The following is a 15,845-nucleotide window of genomic DNA, read 5'->3' as shown; positions in this document are numbered from 1 at the left end:
TTAATGCACTCCCAGATGCCGTTTGCCCTCTTTGCTGCCAGAGCACTGCTTGCTGGTATTGAGCCTGCTGCCAACCTGCACCTCCAGATCCCCTTCTGCAGGGATGTTTCCAGCCACTCCTCTCCTAGTTTATCGTTGGCCCTGGCATCACTCCACCCTTGAGACAGAATCTTGTTAAATTTCATTCCATTAATCATGGTTCAATGTTGTAACCTATCTAAATCCTTCTGCAAAGCCTCTTATCCCTCAAGAGTCAGCAGCACCTCCCAGTTTAGTATCATCAGCCAAGCTCCTATTGGTACATTCAGCTCCTGGATTCAGGTCACTGATAAATGTATGGAACAGGTCTGGCCCTAGAACTGAGCCCTGAGGAACAGTGCTGGAGACCGGCAGCCATCCAGATGCAGACCCATTCACATAATCCTATGAGCTCTGCCCTTCAACCAGTTCTTCACCCAGCACACCACGAGCGTATTCATCTCCTGGTTTGAAACACCAGAAAAGAACATCCTGATACAGGACTCCACAACAGCCTGAATGTGGATGGTGAGAAGTAAGTGACCTGGGCCCACAGAGAAACAGCACTTTCCCTGTTCTGGATCTAGTTGTCAAATTCAGCAGCTGCCTACTCCACCATCTGGGCAAATGAGGAAAAAAATAAAATCAAAAATCCTTGTTTCAAACAAGTGCATAGGCTTCAGTGCTATGCTTTGCCTTGGAAAATATTTTATGTGTGCTCTCAGAGACATCTGACATCTCAGAGAGCTGCTCTGTACAAAGCAGATGCCATAGACAACTCTGTTGTCTCTGCATGCAACCTGTCATGTTTGAAGATCATGCTTTGGAGGAGTACAAAAATAATATGGACAGGAAAGCCATGTAATCCATGGGCTAACTTTTTTTGTTGTTGTTGTTAAATATCATCCAAATGTAGTGAACAAAAAACATCAACCAATTTATTTTTACTGGCTCAGTAACTGCTTAGCTCACATATTTACATAAAGTTTCTCCTAGAATGAGTTGGTTTTTCAACTTTTATATATCACAACAATCCATTTCAAATGTAAGAAAAACTTTATTGGTCCATTAAACATTAAATCTATAACAATACATTCACTCAGTATACAAAAGGAAGTGTCCATAAAAACCATTAACATGCTTTAAAAGGGCAAAGCTATTGACTATTTTACAATTAAGATCTTAAAATCCTGAAATCTTTAACAAACCTTAATAGTCAAAGCGTTACAGTTACTACAGATCACAACATTCGCAAAAAAATGTTAAATAAACTAGCAAAAACCCACTTCACTGGGCTTAATAAAAACTACAGCTATTAAAACCACACACACACACCAAAAAGTTCCCTTGAGATAATAAGAAATTTGAAAAAGACTAATTAAAAACCCCTCACCATTAAGAAAAAAGTGTTTACCTTTTGACTACTTTGCATCCAGTTTTCAAACACAGCATATACAAGACTGAACACCACTCACTGGTGGTAAATAAAAAGCAGAGAGTGAACCTGTAGGTTCCTAGAAAGTATCATCTCAGCTTGTATATGACATGTTGAACAATTTTATCTGGAAGTTAATATTCCTCGCTTTAAGTCTGCATGGATGCCCAACGACACCTAAGCACCTGGACATCTATCAGTAAGAGGAAAAATAAAGTTATCATATAAGTAACAAGACATAATATCCCCATTAGGTTTCCAGAATTATTCTTGGCTTCACACTGAGGCTTCTTTGGCAAAAGTGCGGCTGCAGAGCTGCACCCCACAGCTCTGGCGAGCAAAAGCCCTAGAAGCTTTAAGCTGCTGGAACAGTTTCAAAGGTGACGACTGTGGCTCCAAAGGAAGTTTGTGCAAACAGCTGTACACTACAGCACTGAGAGCTATCAGGAGACTGGCAAATGGGGAGAAGCCAACATGGCTTATATCTGAAATAAATTCCAACTTTTAAAAAATATCATCATTGGACAGGTGTAGAGTGAGTTGAAACCAAGTCTGAGAGAAAAAAAAAAAACAAAACTGGACTTAAGGATACTTGAAACTTACTACTTTTTTTAGGCATTAGAAAGCCACCGTACATGCCAATCTCCCAAAGTTTCTACCTCAAAGCCTGTGTAGTGTATCCGCATCCCCATCCTGGGGTACTCAGGCATTCTGCTGTCAGAAGGTTGAAAAATGCAGAGACATACCAGTTCCCAAGCTACGTACAAGTACAAAAAGCCAAAGCTTTCTAAGCACTTGACCGCTTGGCATTCCCTTGTACGGTCATGTGAAATACTCAGTTCAAACTACTGTTTACAAAATTGAAAACACAAAGTAAAATGTCACGGCGCTGATTATGCATTTCCCCCCCACAAGAACTTGTAGGCCACTACAGAAAACAAAGATGCAGTTTTCGCAGAGGAAATCTTATCTATGTAAGACATTATGATCCTTGACTTTGCTTCAACACTGCAGGTTTGTCCTGCTACAAAACAGAAAGGATCGACAAGACCTGGCAAAGAAGTCTTTGCTGGTTTCTAGCACCAAAGACATCCCACTTGACAGGAAGGAGAATGAGAGTGAAGCAGGTTTACAATGCCTTTAAGAAACAAGCCCAAGGAGAAAAAGGCAAATAAAATGAGGAGATACAGCCTGCAAGTAAAAGATATTGCTTCTAAAGCCTGGAAATAAAGATGAGAGCAAAATTCTAGCTGCAGATAATCTTGCTCATCTAGCCACAGATACAGTCTTGTGGTATTTTGCTTCATCAAATTATTTAGGAGAAAAGCCTAACAGTTTAAATCTTCATAGTACGTTTTCAAAACAGTCAGTGGATTTGTTACCAATCTGTTCAGAGATCCCCATGGCACTGTGGGCCGCTAGCCAAAGTTCAAGCAGCACCATCTTGAGTTCCCAATTTTTTCTGATGCATTGGACAAAACCAGAGGACTGTTAAAAACCAGCTTTTTCACAAGTGCAAAGATCACTTCATTAATACCAACATCCTAGGCCCAAAATTGCTGCACCAGTGGCTGATGAAGCAGTTACAGATGCATAGATTATAATCTCAAAGCGCTTCTAGATTTGTAAAAAGGTGCTAAAACACAAAATAAATAAATAAATAGACATGCAGTGTTCATGATTCTGAGAGGACAAGCCCTCTCTTTGGACTACGCATACATTAGCAAAACTGAATTACCCGTTTTGGATGAAAGTGGCCCAACCCAGCCAGAATTACCAAATCAGCTGGGCAAGTACGAGCTTTTTGAACCTCACAGAAATGCTTGAAGTACAAAGCTAAGAGCCCACAGACGTGCAATAACTCTGATGTGTGATCACAGTGGTGTTCCTTAGTTGGCATCCAGCTGCAAGGGCTGCCTGCAACTTTAACAAATTAGGTGGTAAACAGCAAAGAAGCATATCCATCTGCTTTCCACACGTTCTTCGTAAGGTTTTATGTCTCATTTGTTAGTCCAGCTATTTGGATTCAGAGACCTGCTCTCCAAGTCCATCCCCAAACAAGACTTCACCCCAAACAAGAACCAGTCACGATTGTGGCTCTCGGTTGCCTTCTTGAAAAAAAACTAACATTGTTCCCATCTCTGATAGCAGTGCAACAGTGAGGTTCCAAATAAACTTTCTTAAGATAGCAAATCTGAAAAAGTAGGAAAACATCAGTAAAATCGTTTCACCTTCCCAGCAGAACTAATTTCTGCTAACGTGGTCTGTTCCTCCAAGAATCCACTGAATGATTGCATTAGTTCAAATTCAAATTTAACTAGAAGAAAGTTAGCACAGGACATGTTCTCTAGTCTTCCTGTCTTTGTAATAACAGCTTCCTCACTTCACACGGTCCAAAAATAATAGGAGCCAGAAATACTGCAGTGCTCACTCAGATCAAGGAAAAGAATTCAGCCAACAATGGTGGCACAAGGCAGGAAAGACACAACAAAACTAATTGCCTCAAACATAGCAGTTACCTGCACTTTCAGGTACCTGGAGAGAAAGTTAACTGTTTACAGTTTAAATTTAAAAGTGAGCAACAACTACTCACTTATTTACATTAGCATCAGGCTATTTCTGAGTTTTTCAAGCGCATCTTCCACTGCACTGTAATATCTGAATAAACGTCACCCCTATAGGTTTGTCAAGCACAGATTATTGGGTGTTCCACATGCAGCACAGGTCTGACTGTGTCTTGGTATAATGTACAAGGCAGCATCACCCAGTCACAGACTCGGTTCAGGTCTTCCACTTCCAGTGCCACCTGAATTATTAGCTACCACAGCAGCAGGAATAAAGGCACTTCTTAAAAAGATTTTAAAAGCCCATTTGCATTAACTGTTTGGAATCTATGAACTGGGCATTTGAAACTTATACCCTAACCAACGATTTTATTAAACTGTGGCACATGGAAATTCACAGTACAGATTTTACAGTGAACAGTAAGGCTGTAACATTTGTCTGGCCAGCAGGAAGCTGTGCTTTACCAAGGAACTAGAGGCTTTGCACACCCAAGTGCCACCAGTTACTGATTGCTTGTAAAGGCCTGGAGATCCACAGCTGGATCTGGGGCCACAGCATGGACACATGAGTCATAGTTATTTTCAGGATCTTTTCTCAGAACGCTTGCCCAGAAGCAGACAAAGCAGTGTAGTCAGGCACTGCCCCCTTACTACCCCACGTATACCACAGGTCTAGATGCATAACGTCAATAGCTGGTGGAAGGGACAGATGACAGAGCAAACCAGTGAGGCGAGTGCCATATAAGAAGAATGGTCTCATGCCTCACTGTTGACTTTACTCTTACAACCCTGCTTTCTCTGTGCAAAACCTATTTCCTTAAAAATAAACTATAATAAAAAAAAGAGCACAAGGAGGTGCAGGAAGTCCTTATGCAGGCAGATAACGCCTACATAAAATAAGTATGTTCATGAACAAATAAGAAAATCCATTGGACAAGATACATAATTAAGATCATCCACGTTTGTGATTTGGATGCCTGCTGTCAGAACCAGAGAAGAGTAACCATTCCCCGCCTTACAACTTGACACAGTGCATGCCTTGTTCTCTAGAGCTCTATTGTGAATAGATTAACAAAGGCCTTTTTCTGCTGCAGAAGGATCCGCATGGCTGGACTCCAAATGCAGGCAGGGACATACTGACAGGACCCCATGCTAGCAGAGCTCTTAGTAAGATCAGAACCTCCCAGAAGCAGCAAAAGGAAAGGAAAAAAACCTGCCTCCCTCTCCAGAGCTATTTGTTGCTTTTCTAACTCAATGTCAAAGCTAAGTTTCAACCGTTTTTCCCCTAGGCACTAAGATGAGCAGCAAGAGTCACCTCTGGACAGACTACTCACTCCTCCCCTCAGATCTTGTGACAGATGATGTTCCTAATCACAGGGGTAGGTGGTATAAGTATACAGGACTGCAGACTTGTTAATTTAGTTTGAGGTAAGGATGCACGTGGCTGGGAAGATCACATCCCTAGCAAGCTCCAAGCAGGGCAGAGGCTCCAGAATAAAATAGCAAAATGGTAACGAAAACTAAGAGCAAAACTGAGATCTGTTACTTTAGGATTTCTCACCAGGTTTGCATTAACCATCAATTATTGCAACAGAACAAATAAGGCATGCAAATATTTTGGCCATCTCTTGGCCTCTATGTTGTGCTTTTCTTTGTTTTGCAAAAAGCGTTGCATGAAGACCTAAGGCTCAATCATGTTTCAAAAAAAAAGAACTGCCAAAGTAGTTGATTTTGTTTCTATCCTGCATACTTCACACTGTATCTGTGTGTAGATACATGTAGACAGAGAAGCTAAAACCTCTGGGACTAGCATGTATCATAAATTCATCCCACTGTAATGTAGATAACTCAGTGGGTTCAACCTTATTCAGCATTTAGGGTCTCTGAGCTGTCTTCTGCCACCAAATCATCTACTTAAAGCAAATAGAAGTGACACGGTAGAGTTTAATATTGTCAAGCCAGTCACTTATACTAAAGTAACTGCTGTTACATTTGTGTCTTCTGGTTTTGTTTTTCTGACTCCTTACCCCACTGCTTGGAAGAGGAGGTCTCCACAACAAGCTTAATTAATGGATTGGTTGGCTAAGTCCCATCTAGAGAGCAAAATTAACATCAACAGAGTAGTACAAAAATTAGAAAGAATACTTTCCAACCAACACACGGGCAGAAAAGGAAGATGACACACTATGTGCCTTTTCTGACCATCACTGCATTTAAAGTAGTATACACTTAGTAATGGAAACAGAACTGAAGATCCTGGGAGACCTTTAGACATAAGTTGAAACAGCAGAGTAGAAAACTAATGGAGGACTCCACTTTTAAATTTACCAGCAACTGGCAATGTTCTTGTAGTTAGCATTTTCTCAACAGCAAACAACATTCTGAATAAAGAATGTACCATATCTTGAAACTCCTGTACAGTAAACACAACTTGCAGTTTAAGCGAGTTAGCAAAGTAATGTTGGACAAAATTTAGAGTTAAAGAATTTGTGTGTATAACTCCCTTTCTGTTAACAGCTGGACCAGATCTGAATTGTATATAATATTCGGATGCCTTTTAAAGTTATAACAGAATAAATACTCTATTATCATTGGTACATTCCTTTCTCAATCCAGTTATACAATAACTTAATATATTTAATATTTAGATAAACAATTTTTAGTAGATGCTTTGGTAGTCAAATTCTTACATATTCTCTATTTCTACATAAGTATTTAGCTACATTTTCAGAAAAAAATTATCTGGATATTACTTAGAAGAATTATATGCTGTACAAAACAGCAATCCAAATCATCACTGCAAACTGTAAAAGAGTTAAAAAAAGAGTATAAAAAGGAACGCGTATTTGCCAGAAGATACACAGCGTTCACAGGAAGGAAGAAGACACATATGCACCATGATTTTTTCTTTTCTTGCCAATGAAGCCTGAGAAAGATTGTCAGTTATTGGAAAAGCATTTCACTTCCAGTTCATACAACAATTGTGTTTTCTACACTCCACATATCAGCGTCACAGTTTTGGAACAGATTTGTTCCCTTGGGCAATGTACATGACAATTAAAAAAAGGTAAAAAAAGTCTCCAATCATTCGTTTAGTCTGACAAAAAAGTTACTAACTGGTACATCATGATAAGTGGGCAACAGGAGTTTCCTCGTTACTAAATGACTGTTGAATTTTATTTGTAACAGGAAAAAAAAAGAAAAAGAAAAACACAGAAGAACCTCGTTAGTGTTCACACTGAGAACTCTCTGGTTGGGCAACAGAGTGGAGCAATTAGAGTCCATAAGTACAGACAGACACAACACCAACAGGAGACCATCTTAATCCAGAAGATGGACCAGGTTCCGGTGAAGAAGTTTTCAATCTGAGCACTTTCGTAACTGTTAAGAGAAAAATAAAAAACAAAACAAAGAAGCAATAAACTCACTATTCATGTCTCAGAGTGCAGTATCGTCTGTTTTTCAAGTGGGTCACGGACTTCAACTAGGTTAACCCAGGCATGAAGCAGGGGAGAGCAGCCCTTTTTTAGAGCAATACATTGAACAAGAATCACCTGGGAAAGATTTGCAAAGTCTTTTCCAGCTCTTAAGTAGAAGAGACGCACTAATGGCAGAAGTTTTCATTCACACCTCCCCATCTCAATGCAAAGAGACATTAATTTCTCAGCTTTAAAGGAATACACTTACTGGAACCAATGAGTTACTGTCATCATCACATACAGCGAAGCCAAGAAGAAAACGAAGTGGAAGTACGCATAACTGTACACCGTGCCTTTCTTCTCATCGTAAAATACAGCCTGGCCTCCTCTTTTTTCAACGTGCTCTTCAGCATCAGCTGTAAGAGACAGGAAATAAGAAAGCTTTTGCAAATTTTATGAGAACCGAAAAGAGCAGCTGGCTCATGAAGAACACAACAAAATATTTATAGCATGATTTAGGAAAGTGTGATGCAGAGCAACACTTGGACATTTCCCTGCCCTCGGGGCATGGGCCTAAGCCTTTAGTAAAGCCACTGAAATCCTGCCTTGTATCAGCTTCCTGGCTTCCTGGCTGATTTTTGAGCATTTGGCTATTTAAATTGCTCTACCTGTAAAATACTTTTCAGTTTCCAAGCCGATAAACCTGATTGTACCAGGTATGCAAACAGGACACTCCCTTCTTAACTCACTCCTGTACTGCAATCCCTGCAGAGCTGCTGAGCCCAAAATCCAGCAGCCAACATCCACAAGCACACAAAGAGGACAGATTGCTTTTTCTGTGTTACAGTAATGAAATACCATTAGGTATTATTAAGGAACTATTAACTAGCCTGTTGTATTACCATAGTATTGATACACCTCTTGTTTCCTACCCTAGCCTAACTTTGAGCACTTCAACTGCTTCAGTTTGAGGTACAACAGAACAAGGACACGAGCAGCTCTTGATCTGCAGCGGTATCCTTACTCTCTTGGCTTTAGCCTGAAAGCCACAAGCGAGGTAAATTGTGCAGTGACAACGTATTTACCATCTCCATCAGGCACGCAGCAAAAGCAGCAACGAGCTACCTGTGGAACAGACAACAGGAAGGGTGAGAGCCTGTGCTACAGCAAAGAACAACTACATTTAAGGAAGGAAGGTCTGTTATGTGTACCTTACAGAGACTAACTTAGAAAAGTCTGGTTTGTATTTCCAACCAGCACAAAACCCAAATTAGGATTTGCCAAATAGTTTATAACAACACTTCAAGTTTTGGAAAAACCTACTCAGTAAGATTTGGATCAAATTAACCATTCTTTAAGAATTACTCTATTCATTTCACATAACTCAAACACTGGTGCAAATAATTACGGCAGTATGGTGGAAAAGCTACAGTTTCAAGGGGCTCAGAGGAGGCTTACATCTTCAGACTTGCACTCAAGTGCTTTTTAAATAAAAAAATTCTCTACTGAAATTAAAGAAAAAGGAACGTTTAAAACCCTGCAGGACTGAAAAACACAACCGCACAAGCATTAAGTCAGACATATACTTATCTTTGCAAGAATTTGCTGAAACGGAGCAGAATGAGTACAAGCAAAATAAATGAAAAGACAAAGTTGTTGCTACTGCTTTAATTAAATGAATTTATTCTTTTAACTGATGGAAAAAGCAAAGCTGAAACTGACACTTCATGTGATGAGTGGTAATAAAAATACGGACAGAATGCTGACCATTCAATAAACATATAAGTAAGTGCATTTTCTGCACCAGACAACTCTACAAGTCAGCACTTTCTCTAGTGCATCACTATTATTCGTTCTGGTAAAATCCTACTCTGTGATTATTCTGCTGTGGTCTGATGAAGACAATGAACCCTGTTAGAAAATTCCCTTCCCTAACCATTATATCAATTAGTCTTCATAGTATGAAAGAGTATTAACCTTTTAAACATATATTAGATCTGAGTATACAATGTAATGTAATGAGGTAGCGGAGTCTTACTGGAGAATTTGGTATAGTTCTTGTTTAAGTAAAACAACTAAAGGACAGCCGGGCCTTGGAAATAAGGACTTCACTTCTTGGAAACTTAGAGTGGTCCATGAAAGTTAAAAGATACTCCTGGGCAACCAAGACAATGCAAGCATCCTTGTCGCTCTCACACATCTTTAAAACCCTCCCAGCATTACAGATACGTAACTATGGCAAGACTGACTCCAGGGACATCTGGATCAATAGACAAGAATGCTACAGAAAATATAGTTGTTTTGCAAAGTCTTACTATGTCTAGTAATCAGTGTTGCGGATGTTAGCAATTGGTCAAATCATGCTATATCTGAGTGCTTGAAGGGTACAAAACCACATTCAGGGTGCCCCAATTTGGCTATGACACCTCACACACATGATTAAATATTCGCCTTTGTAATTCTATACTTTAATTCTAGTGTATTCCCTCAGTTGGCATGGGCAGGTTGCAAGCTTTCCTAATCCTCCCAAAAATCAGATAGTAAGCCTTCAAGGTAAAGTAGCCAATGAAAATATCAATGGCAGTTTTTACCCTGCATATCTGCGAAAGCATACATTTCACCGGGTTCATAAACTCATGAAAAGCCATAAAGCCCATTCTTTTTTAAGAGACTGGTTGAGCATTTAAATAAAACCCTTATTCCATACCTGTTTCTACTGCTGTGCCAAGCCTCACCTACAGCACCAGCCTGAGGTCTCCTTGGGGCATAATGACATCCTGAAGCAAGTGCTAGGTTCTCTCAAATTTTTTAATCAGTTGCAATTAAGTCCTTGCACACACAGAGTGATGCAATTAGCAAGGCTGGCATGGAAACCACCAGCCCCTCATCAAGCTTAGTTGTTTTCAGCACAGAGGCTGACAGACCCTCTGTACACCATAAGCAACTGCTACATTCACTCTGCTGGCCACGAGACAAAGACCCTTTGCCACAAGGCAGGCAATCAGAGTGCAATTAGTGGCTCTTCACCAGTCACTTCTTTACTTTTATGTTTAGTGTCTCCTGTACTGCTCTTTAAAACCAAACGGTCTAGAAATAATCTCACAGGCAGCAGACAAGCCAAACTTTCCCAGCGTGGGGGCTGCATCCAGCATCCACACAGTGCCAACCGCCTGCAGCTTCTGCCACAGGGTACACTGCAGCCCATAGCCCTTTGGAGGAGACCTCCAAGAGCATAGCGCTGGCACAGGAAGGTGGGTGCACATGAAGGGCAGCTGTTTTCTCCTTGGTGCTCCCCACCTTGAGAAGCCACCAGGCACTTGGCTCAGTAGCACCATCCTGCCAGCAGGAAGCTTCTCTCTTGCACTGACATGCTTTCACAGTGAAACACATTTTGCTTTCCCACACTCAGCTACTGCAAACACCAAGCACCTCATCAGACACTCTGCATTTTGTATTTTCACAAACACTCTCAGTAAAGACTTTTAAAAATGGATGTTAAGACTGCAGATACAAGTAATACTTATGCAGAGAGAGCTAGGGATGGAGACTCATCCTCCAAACACACCCATACATTTGAAGAGTGACACTAGCAAGCCTCAGTAAGGGGTAACTATTACTTAGCAAGAAAACATACATTTCCCAGTGTTTCTAGGTGTTCCTAGCATAAGAAGGCCATAGAAATAAGCAGGTGAAATGAAGAAACATACTGCTGAAACAGGAACGAGAAACTCAACCTAAGATGAAATTGCAGACAAAAAGAAAAGAACTACTTATGTGTGGAAATACAAATAAGAGATAGGAACTTGGCATTATAGCCAGTTGCCATGAGAACAAAGGCAACCAGGACTGAAAGTGTTCAAGAATACCTCCACTTCTTTATCTGAGAGCTTCCCAGCTGATTTTGCCTTTAAGTGAGAGGATATGAACTTGTGTGGAGCACAACAAAGTTTACAGGAAGTCTGCAGGATGTTAAATACACTGCAAGAGCAGCAATTATTTCAGTACAAAAAGGCACCTCCATGGGGCCAGCAAGAGCTGCAGAAGGGCCATGGACAAGTGCCCTGAGGAGTGCATACCCAGAGGCATGCAGCATGTATGCTACAAAGAAGCTTTTTTTTTCACCTTATTACAGATTACTTAGCCATGAAAACAACAGCAAGAAAAGCACAGGAGGAAGTTTGCACAGAAATCCTGTGGAAGGAAGCAAGAACTCACTTCAGTTTCAGGTGCTGCATATATTCCCCTCAGTGCCTCTGAACTTGCACGTGTTGTTGAGGTCAAACTAGAAGCAAAGGAAGATAGTCAAAACAAAAAAAGTATAAGCCAAACAAAGCGATTTTTTCAACACAACTGCAAACATAAATAGTCTAGTCCGTGTCTAGTGTTGTGTCTGGGCTAAGCCTTTGCCCAGACACAGCATTAAGCAGTAAGCATGTGAAAAGTATGCTCTGCACAAGTATGAACCAGCCTGACAAGACAGCCACTGGCCGACAGCCTGAATCACCAACTGAAAAGTAGGTCACTCCTGAAAAGTAGTGAATTCATCACCATCAGACAGGAGCAAAGAGCTAAGCACTCCAAACTGCAGTTCAGAAGAGATCTCCCCTGCTGTGCAGAACCAATGCTTTTATATTAACTTTAGAGCCATAACTTTGGCTCGGTATTTCTGTAAAGGCTTTGCCAGTGAAGTAAAAGGTCACTGGCAGCAGCCAGTTTTCAGAAGTAAACTACCAGCTGCTAGTGCCAGCATGCCAGTTGCTGGAAATCGCTTTCCAGCATGATTGTAACTGTCTAGAGGGGAATCCTTTCTAGTTTCTTCTGATCAGAAACATTTCTTGACCAGTCTTCGCCTTTCAGGATGTGTACTTCAAAGTTTCCATTTACACACTGGCAGACGTGTGTTAACACTTCACTGTACACACTGAGACTTACCAAGCAACGTTTCAGAACTTTCCCCTTGAAGGCCTTATCTCCCTAGCTACCTGGCACACTTCCCCTGCAGGCTACACTGAAGGTTGTCTGTGTTCCCAAAATACGTTCCTGAGGCACTGGAAATACTGTTCTAATGTGAACTAGAGCCATGATATATGATATTCATGATGTGATATCAGAATTAAATGGAAAACATATGCATATTTGATAGCAGAAAACTAGCTAGGCTACCTCTTTAGAAGGTCTCTCATCACTTCAAAATTATGAAGGAGTTTCAGTATGTGAATTTTGAAGTGGACTGATTCAGAGGCAGAACCTACTCAAAAACCTGCAACACCCAGGCAGTGCTGTCCCCTGTCAACCCACACCACCAAAACACTACCTTTCAGTCATCAGTTACTCCCTCTCTATCTCCTTCCTGGAGAATGACAATTTATTGATGTGAGCTGCGGTAATACAAAGCAAGCATCACAACTATACAAGCACAAACATATTTTTTAGAGCAGGAGATTGCCACCAAATCCTCCCGGCAGTACTGTGCTCATCCCTTCTTCAAAGGAAGTCCTCCCAAACAGTTTTGCTTGTGTTGAAGATCCTCAAAGAACAGTTAAAGCCTACACCAAGAGGCTACAGAAATTTCATGTAGTTTTAGATGGACATAACTGCATAGAGTTTTTCTTCTAGAAAGAGTAAAAATAGAATCAACGCACCTCAACACTATTTGGGATCACAGACAGCTAGAATTTTCCCCCTCTACCTCTAGGTGTAAATTGCTCCATTTGATTTTAAAGAAATATATTTGTTTCAAAAGTTAGATTATCATCTTGTTGAACACTTCTGGCTAAAACAGCTAATCACTCTGAAACTAAGGGGAATACAAACATTCCAGCTCAGTTCTATTCTACTTCTCTGCATTACTTGGTCTGCATGAGGTCTGTGATAAGCCTTTGCTAGCTGGACCAAAAGATTGCATTTACAATGAGGTAATTGCAAACCCCCAGACTTACCAAGAATATAAAATGCAGCCAAATAAAATGGTAGTACCCAGGCCAGTAACCAGGTTTTCATCTCTGTGCAGGCCTTGACTAAATTCAGGTACACAGATTGTGATGTTCTGATTGTTTTCATCCAGGACTTCACAAAAGAAAAGAAACAAAGAGAACTGTGAGCAAAGCTCATTTCACTGCATTTCAACGGTGTCTTCACACTGAAGATTTTCAGCAAAATATTTTTATTACTTCAGATACTGAGTAGGTACATTTCAGTGCTTTCTATCTATCTTTTAAAAGGATTATACAGGAAAAAAATTCTGTAGATCTGACTTGACAGGTTCTCTATTTCAGGCAAAACAAAACCGCACCTTAGTAGGGTACTAAAATTTCCTGTTTCACCAAACGACATGAACAAGGAAGAAAGACTGTCTGGTGAACTAAGAAATGAGAAGTTGAAAGTTTACGAACGCTTTTTGCAAGACCACAGAGCCATATAACACCAAGATAGTACAGACCTGAGACTATACATTTCTTTGACAGCAGGGGACAACTTGAGGACAACTATGATATTCATACTCATGAAAAAAAGGTGATGTGTAGCTGCCCTGTTCTCAGACTGATACACAGGAGACCAAAGAAAAGGAGATGCACCATTTAAAGGCAAGACTCTATCTTAACATCTAGGCAAATACTACTTCTAGATCCCTGAAATGAAATCAATTTAGTCCTCTATATTCCAAGATGCATCTGGCTTTTTGTGCCTGCTTACAGTCAAAGGAAAGCAGAGCAATACCCTGCAGCACCACTCCAAAGCAAGAAACTACAACTGCACCTTATCTCAGATTAGGAGCTTTTTGAGCCAATGCTGTCAAAGACAAACTGTTTCCATGTCTTCTTTCCTTCCAGCAGCCACTCTACATCCCCACTGGGACAGCACAACCATTTGTAGGGGCAGAGGGCAAAGGCTATACCCAGCTTAAAAATAAACTCAAAGTCAGTGCGCTGAACCAGTGAGGAAGGATTTTAGTACCCTTGCAGGGCTGCAGAATCAACTTTATTGGCACACAGCAGAGAAAGTGAGAAGGTGGGAGCAAAATAAGGGATGACAAGTGTTTATAGAATCATAAAATCATTTACGTGAGAAAAGTGCCTTAAGATCATGAAGTCCAATCATTAACCTAACACTGCAAGCTCATTCCTCCCACCACCACCGTATCGCTAAGTGCCACACCGACAAGTCTTTAAAATACCTCCAGGGACGGTGACTCAACCACTTCCCTGGGCAGCCTGTTCCAGTGCTTGGCAACCTTTTCAGTGAACAATTTTTTCTGAATACCCAGTCTAAACCTCCCCTGGCACAACTTGAGGCCATTTCCTCTTAACCTATCACTTGTTACTTGGGAGAAGAGACCAACACCTGCCACACTACAGCCTCCTTTCAGGTAATTGTAAAGAGCAGTAGGGGCTCCCCTCAGCCTCCTTTCCTCCAGACTAGACAATCCCAGTTCCCTCAGCCACTCCTCCTAAGCCTTGCACTCCAGGCTCTTCACCAGCTTTGCTGCTCTTCCTTTGACACACCAACACCTTGGCCAGAGACATGCAGAATCCCCCAACTGTGTCCATCAGGGACACATCTGCAGCAAGGCAGGTCCACTATTTAGCAGGTCCTTTAGCTACATCTGGCACCAGAAAGATAAGGCATGCTGTGATAAGCACAGCTTCAACAGGCATTACCTTTTGTTTGCCCATTCCTTCTTCGCTCTAGAATACATTTGTGTGAGCCTGTGCCTGCACGAGTGTGACAGAGATTCCCACCCCCTCCTCCCTGTCTCTTTCCTTTCTTCTTGGGAGAGGTCAGTAGAAACATCTCCTTCCTGCCAATGCACTTATTGCCTCAATTTACTGTTGTTTCAACTACTCAACACTAGAAATGAGCAATAATAAAAAAGGGGATTTTTAGCATTACTAATTTGAACCAGAGAAGTCTTCTGTATGTAAAAAGAATGCTCCCTGTCCAAATAAGTGACTCTGATGGTTACCTGGGAAAAGGATACGGCTTGAGTTTTGCTTGTAATGTCTTGCTGTGTTTTTGTAGAATAAAGAACTCAAAACTCCAGGGATTTTCCTACCCCTGGCTTTGAAAGCCAATGGTTAGAAGGCAGGTGGAGTACAGGAACTCTGCTGACTAACAGTATCATCTCAAACAACTGCAATATAACTCAAAGTCCTTTCTCAGAACGTTTTCTCTCAAAACCGAAGACAAGCGGTACTCAAGTTTTTGCTCCATTAGCAGTCTAAAGCTTAGGCTATCTAGCGTATCAATTCTAGGAGTAAAAGAAGTTATTGTAGTACCCACTCTGATAGCCACACCTACTACCCGGTGGTGGACCTAGTAAGCTTCTGGATGGAGCTGATCACCTAGTTGCTTTCAGAGGCAACCTAGGGCTACTTGTTTCAATCATGTCAGCAAACATTACGTATTTAG

At 41.0% G+C, this 15,845-nt stretch overlaps 1 protein-coding gene across 2 annotated transcripts in view; it reads right to left on the bottom strand.

Moving 5' to 3' along the window:
• Positions 1-1,058: 1,058 nt before the first annotated feature.
• Positions 1,059-15,845, bottom strand: part of SERINC5 (serine incorporator 5) — a 41,021-nt gene continuing 26,234 nt past the window's right edge. Inside the window, exons 8-12 of one of the 2 annotated variants that reach the window (XM_054054319.1) lie at positions 13,376-13,502; positions 11,652-11,718; positions 8,522-8,561; positions 7,705-7,852; positions 1,059-7,398 (exon numbers count right to left, since the gene is read on the bottom strand). In XM_054054319.1, coding sequence (XP_053910294.1) covers positions 7,251-7,398; positions 7,705-7,852; positions 8,522-8,561; positions 11,652-11,718; positions 13,376-13,502 — 530 coding nt within the window. In that variant the 3' untranslated portion in view covers positions 1,059-7,250. Of the gene's footprint in view, positions 7,399-7,704; positions 7,853-8,460; positions 8,562-11,651; positions 11,719-13,375; positions 13,503-15,845 lie in introns of those variants that run through there. The other variant, XM_054054320.1, reaches the window with a different exon arrangement.

This window comes from Cuculus canorus, chromosome Z (genome assembly GCF_017976375.1).
Source record: "Cuculus canorus isolate bCucCan1 chromosome Z, bCucCan1.pri, whole genome shotgun sequence".
Taxonomy (NCBI): Eukaryota; Metazoa; Chordata; class Aves; order Cuculiformes; family Cuculidae; genus Cuculus; species Cuculus canorus.
Note: the sequence above shows the minus strand (reverse complement) of the source record. Positions and strands in the feature narration are given on the sequence as shown.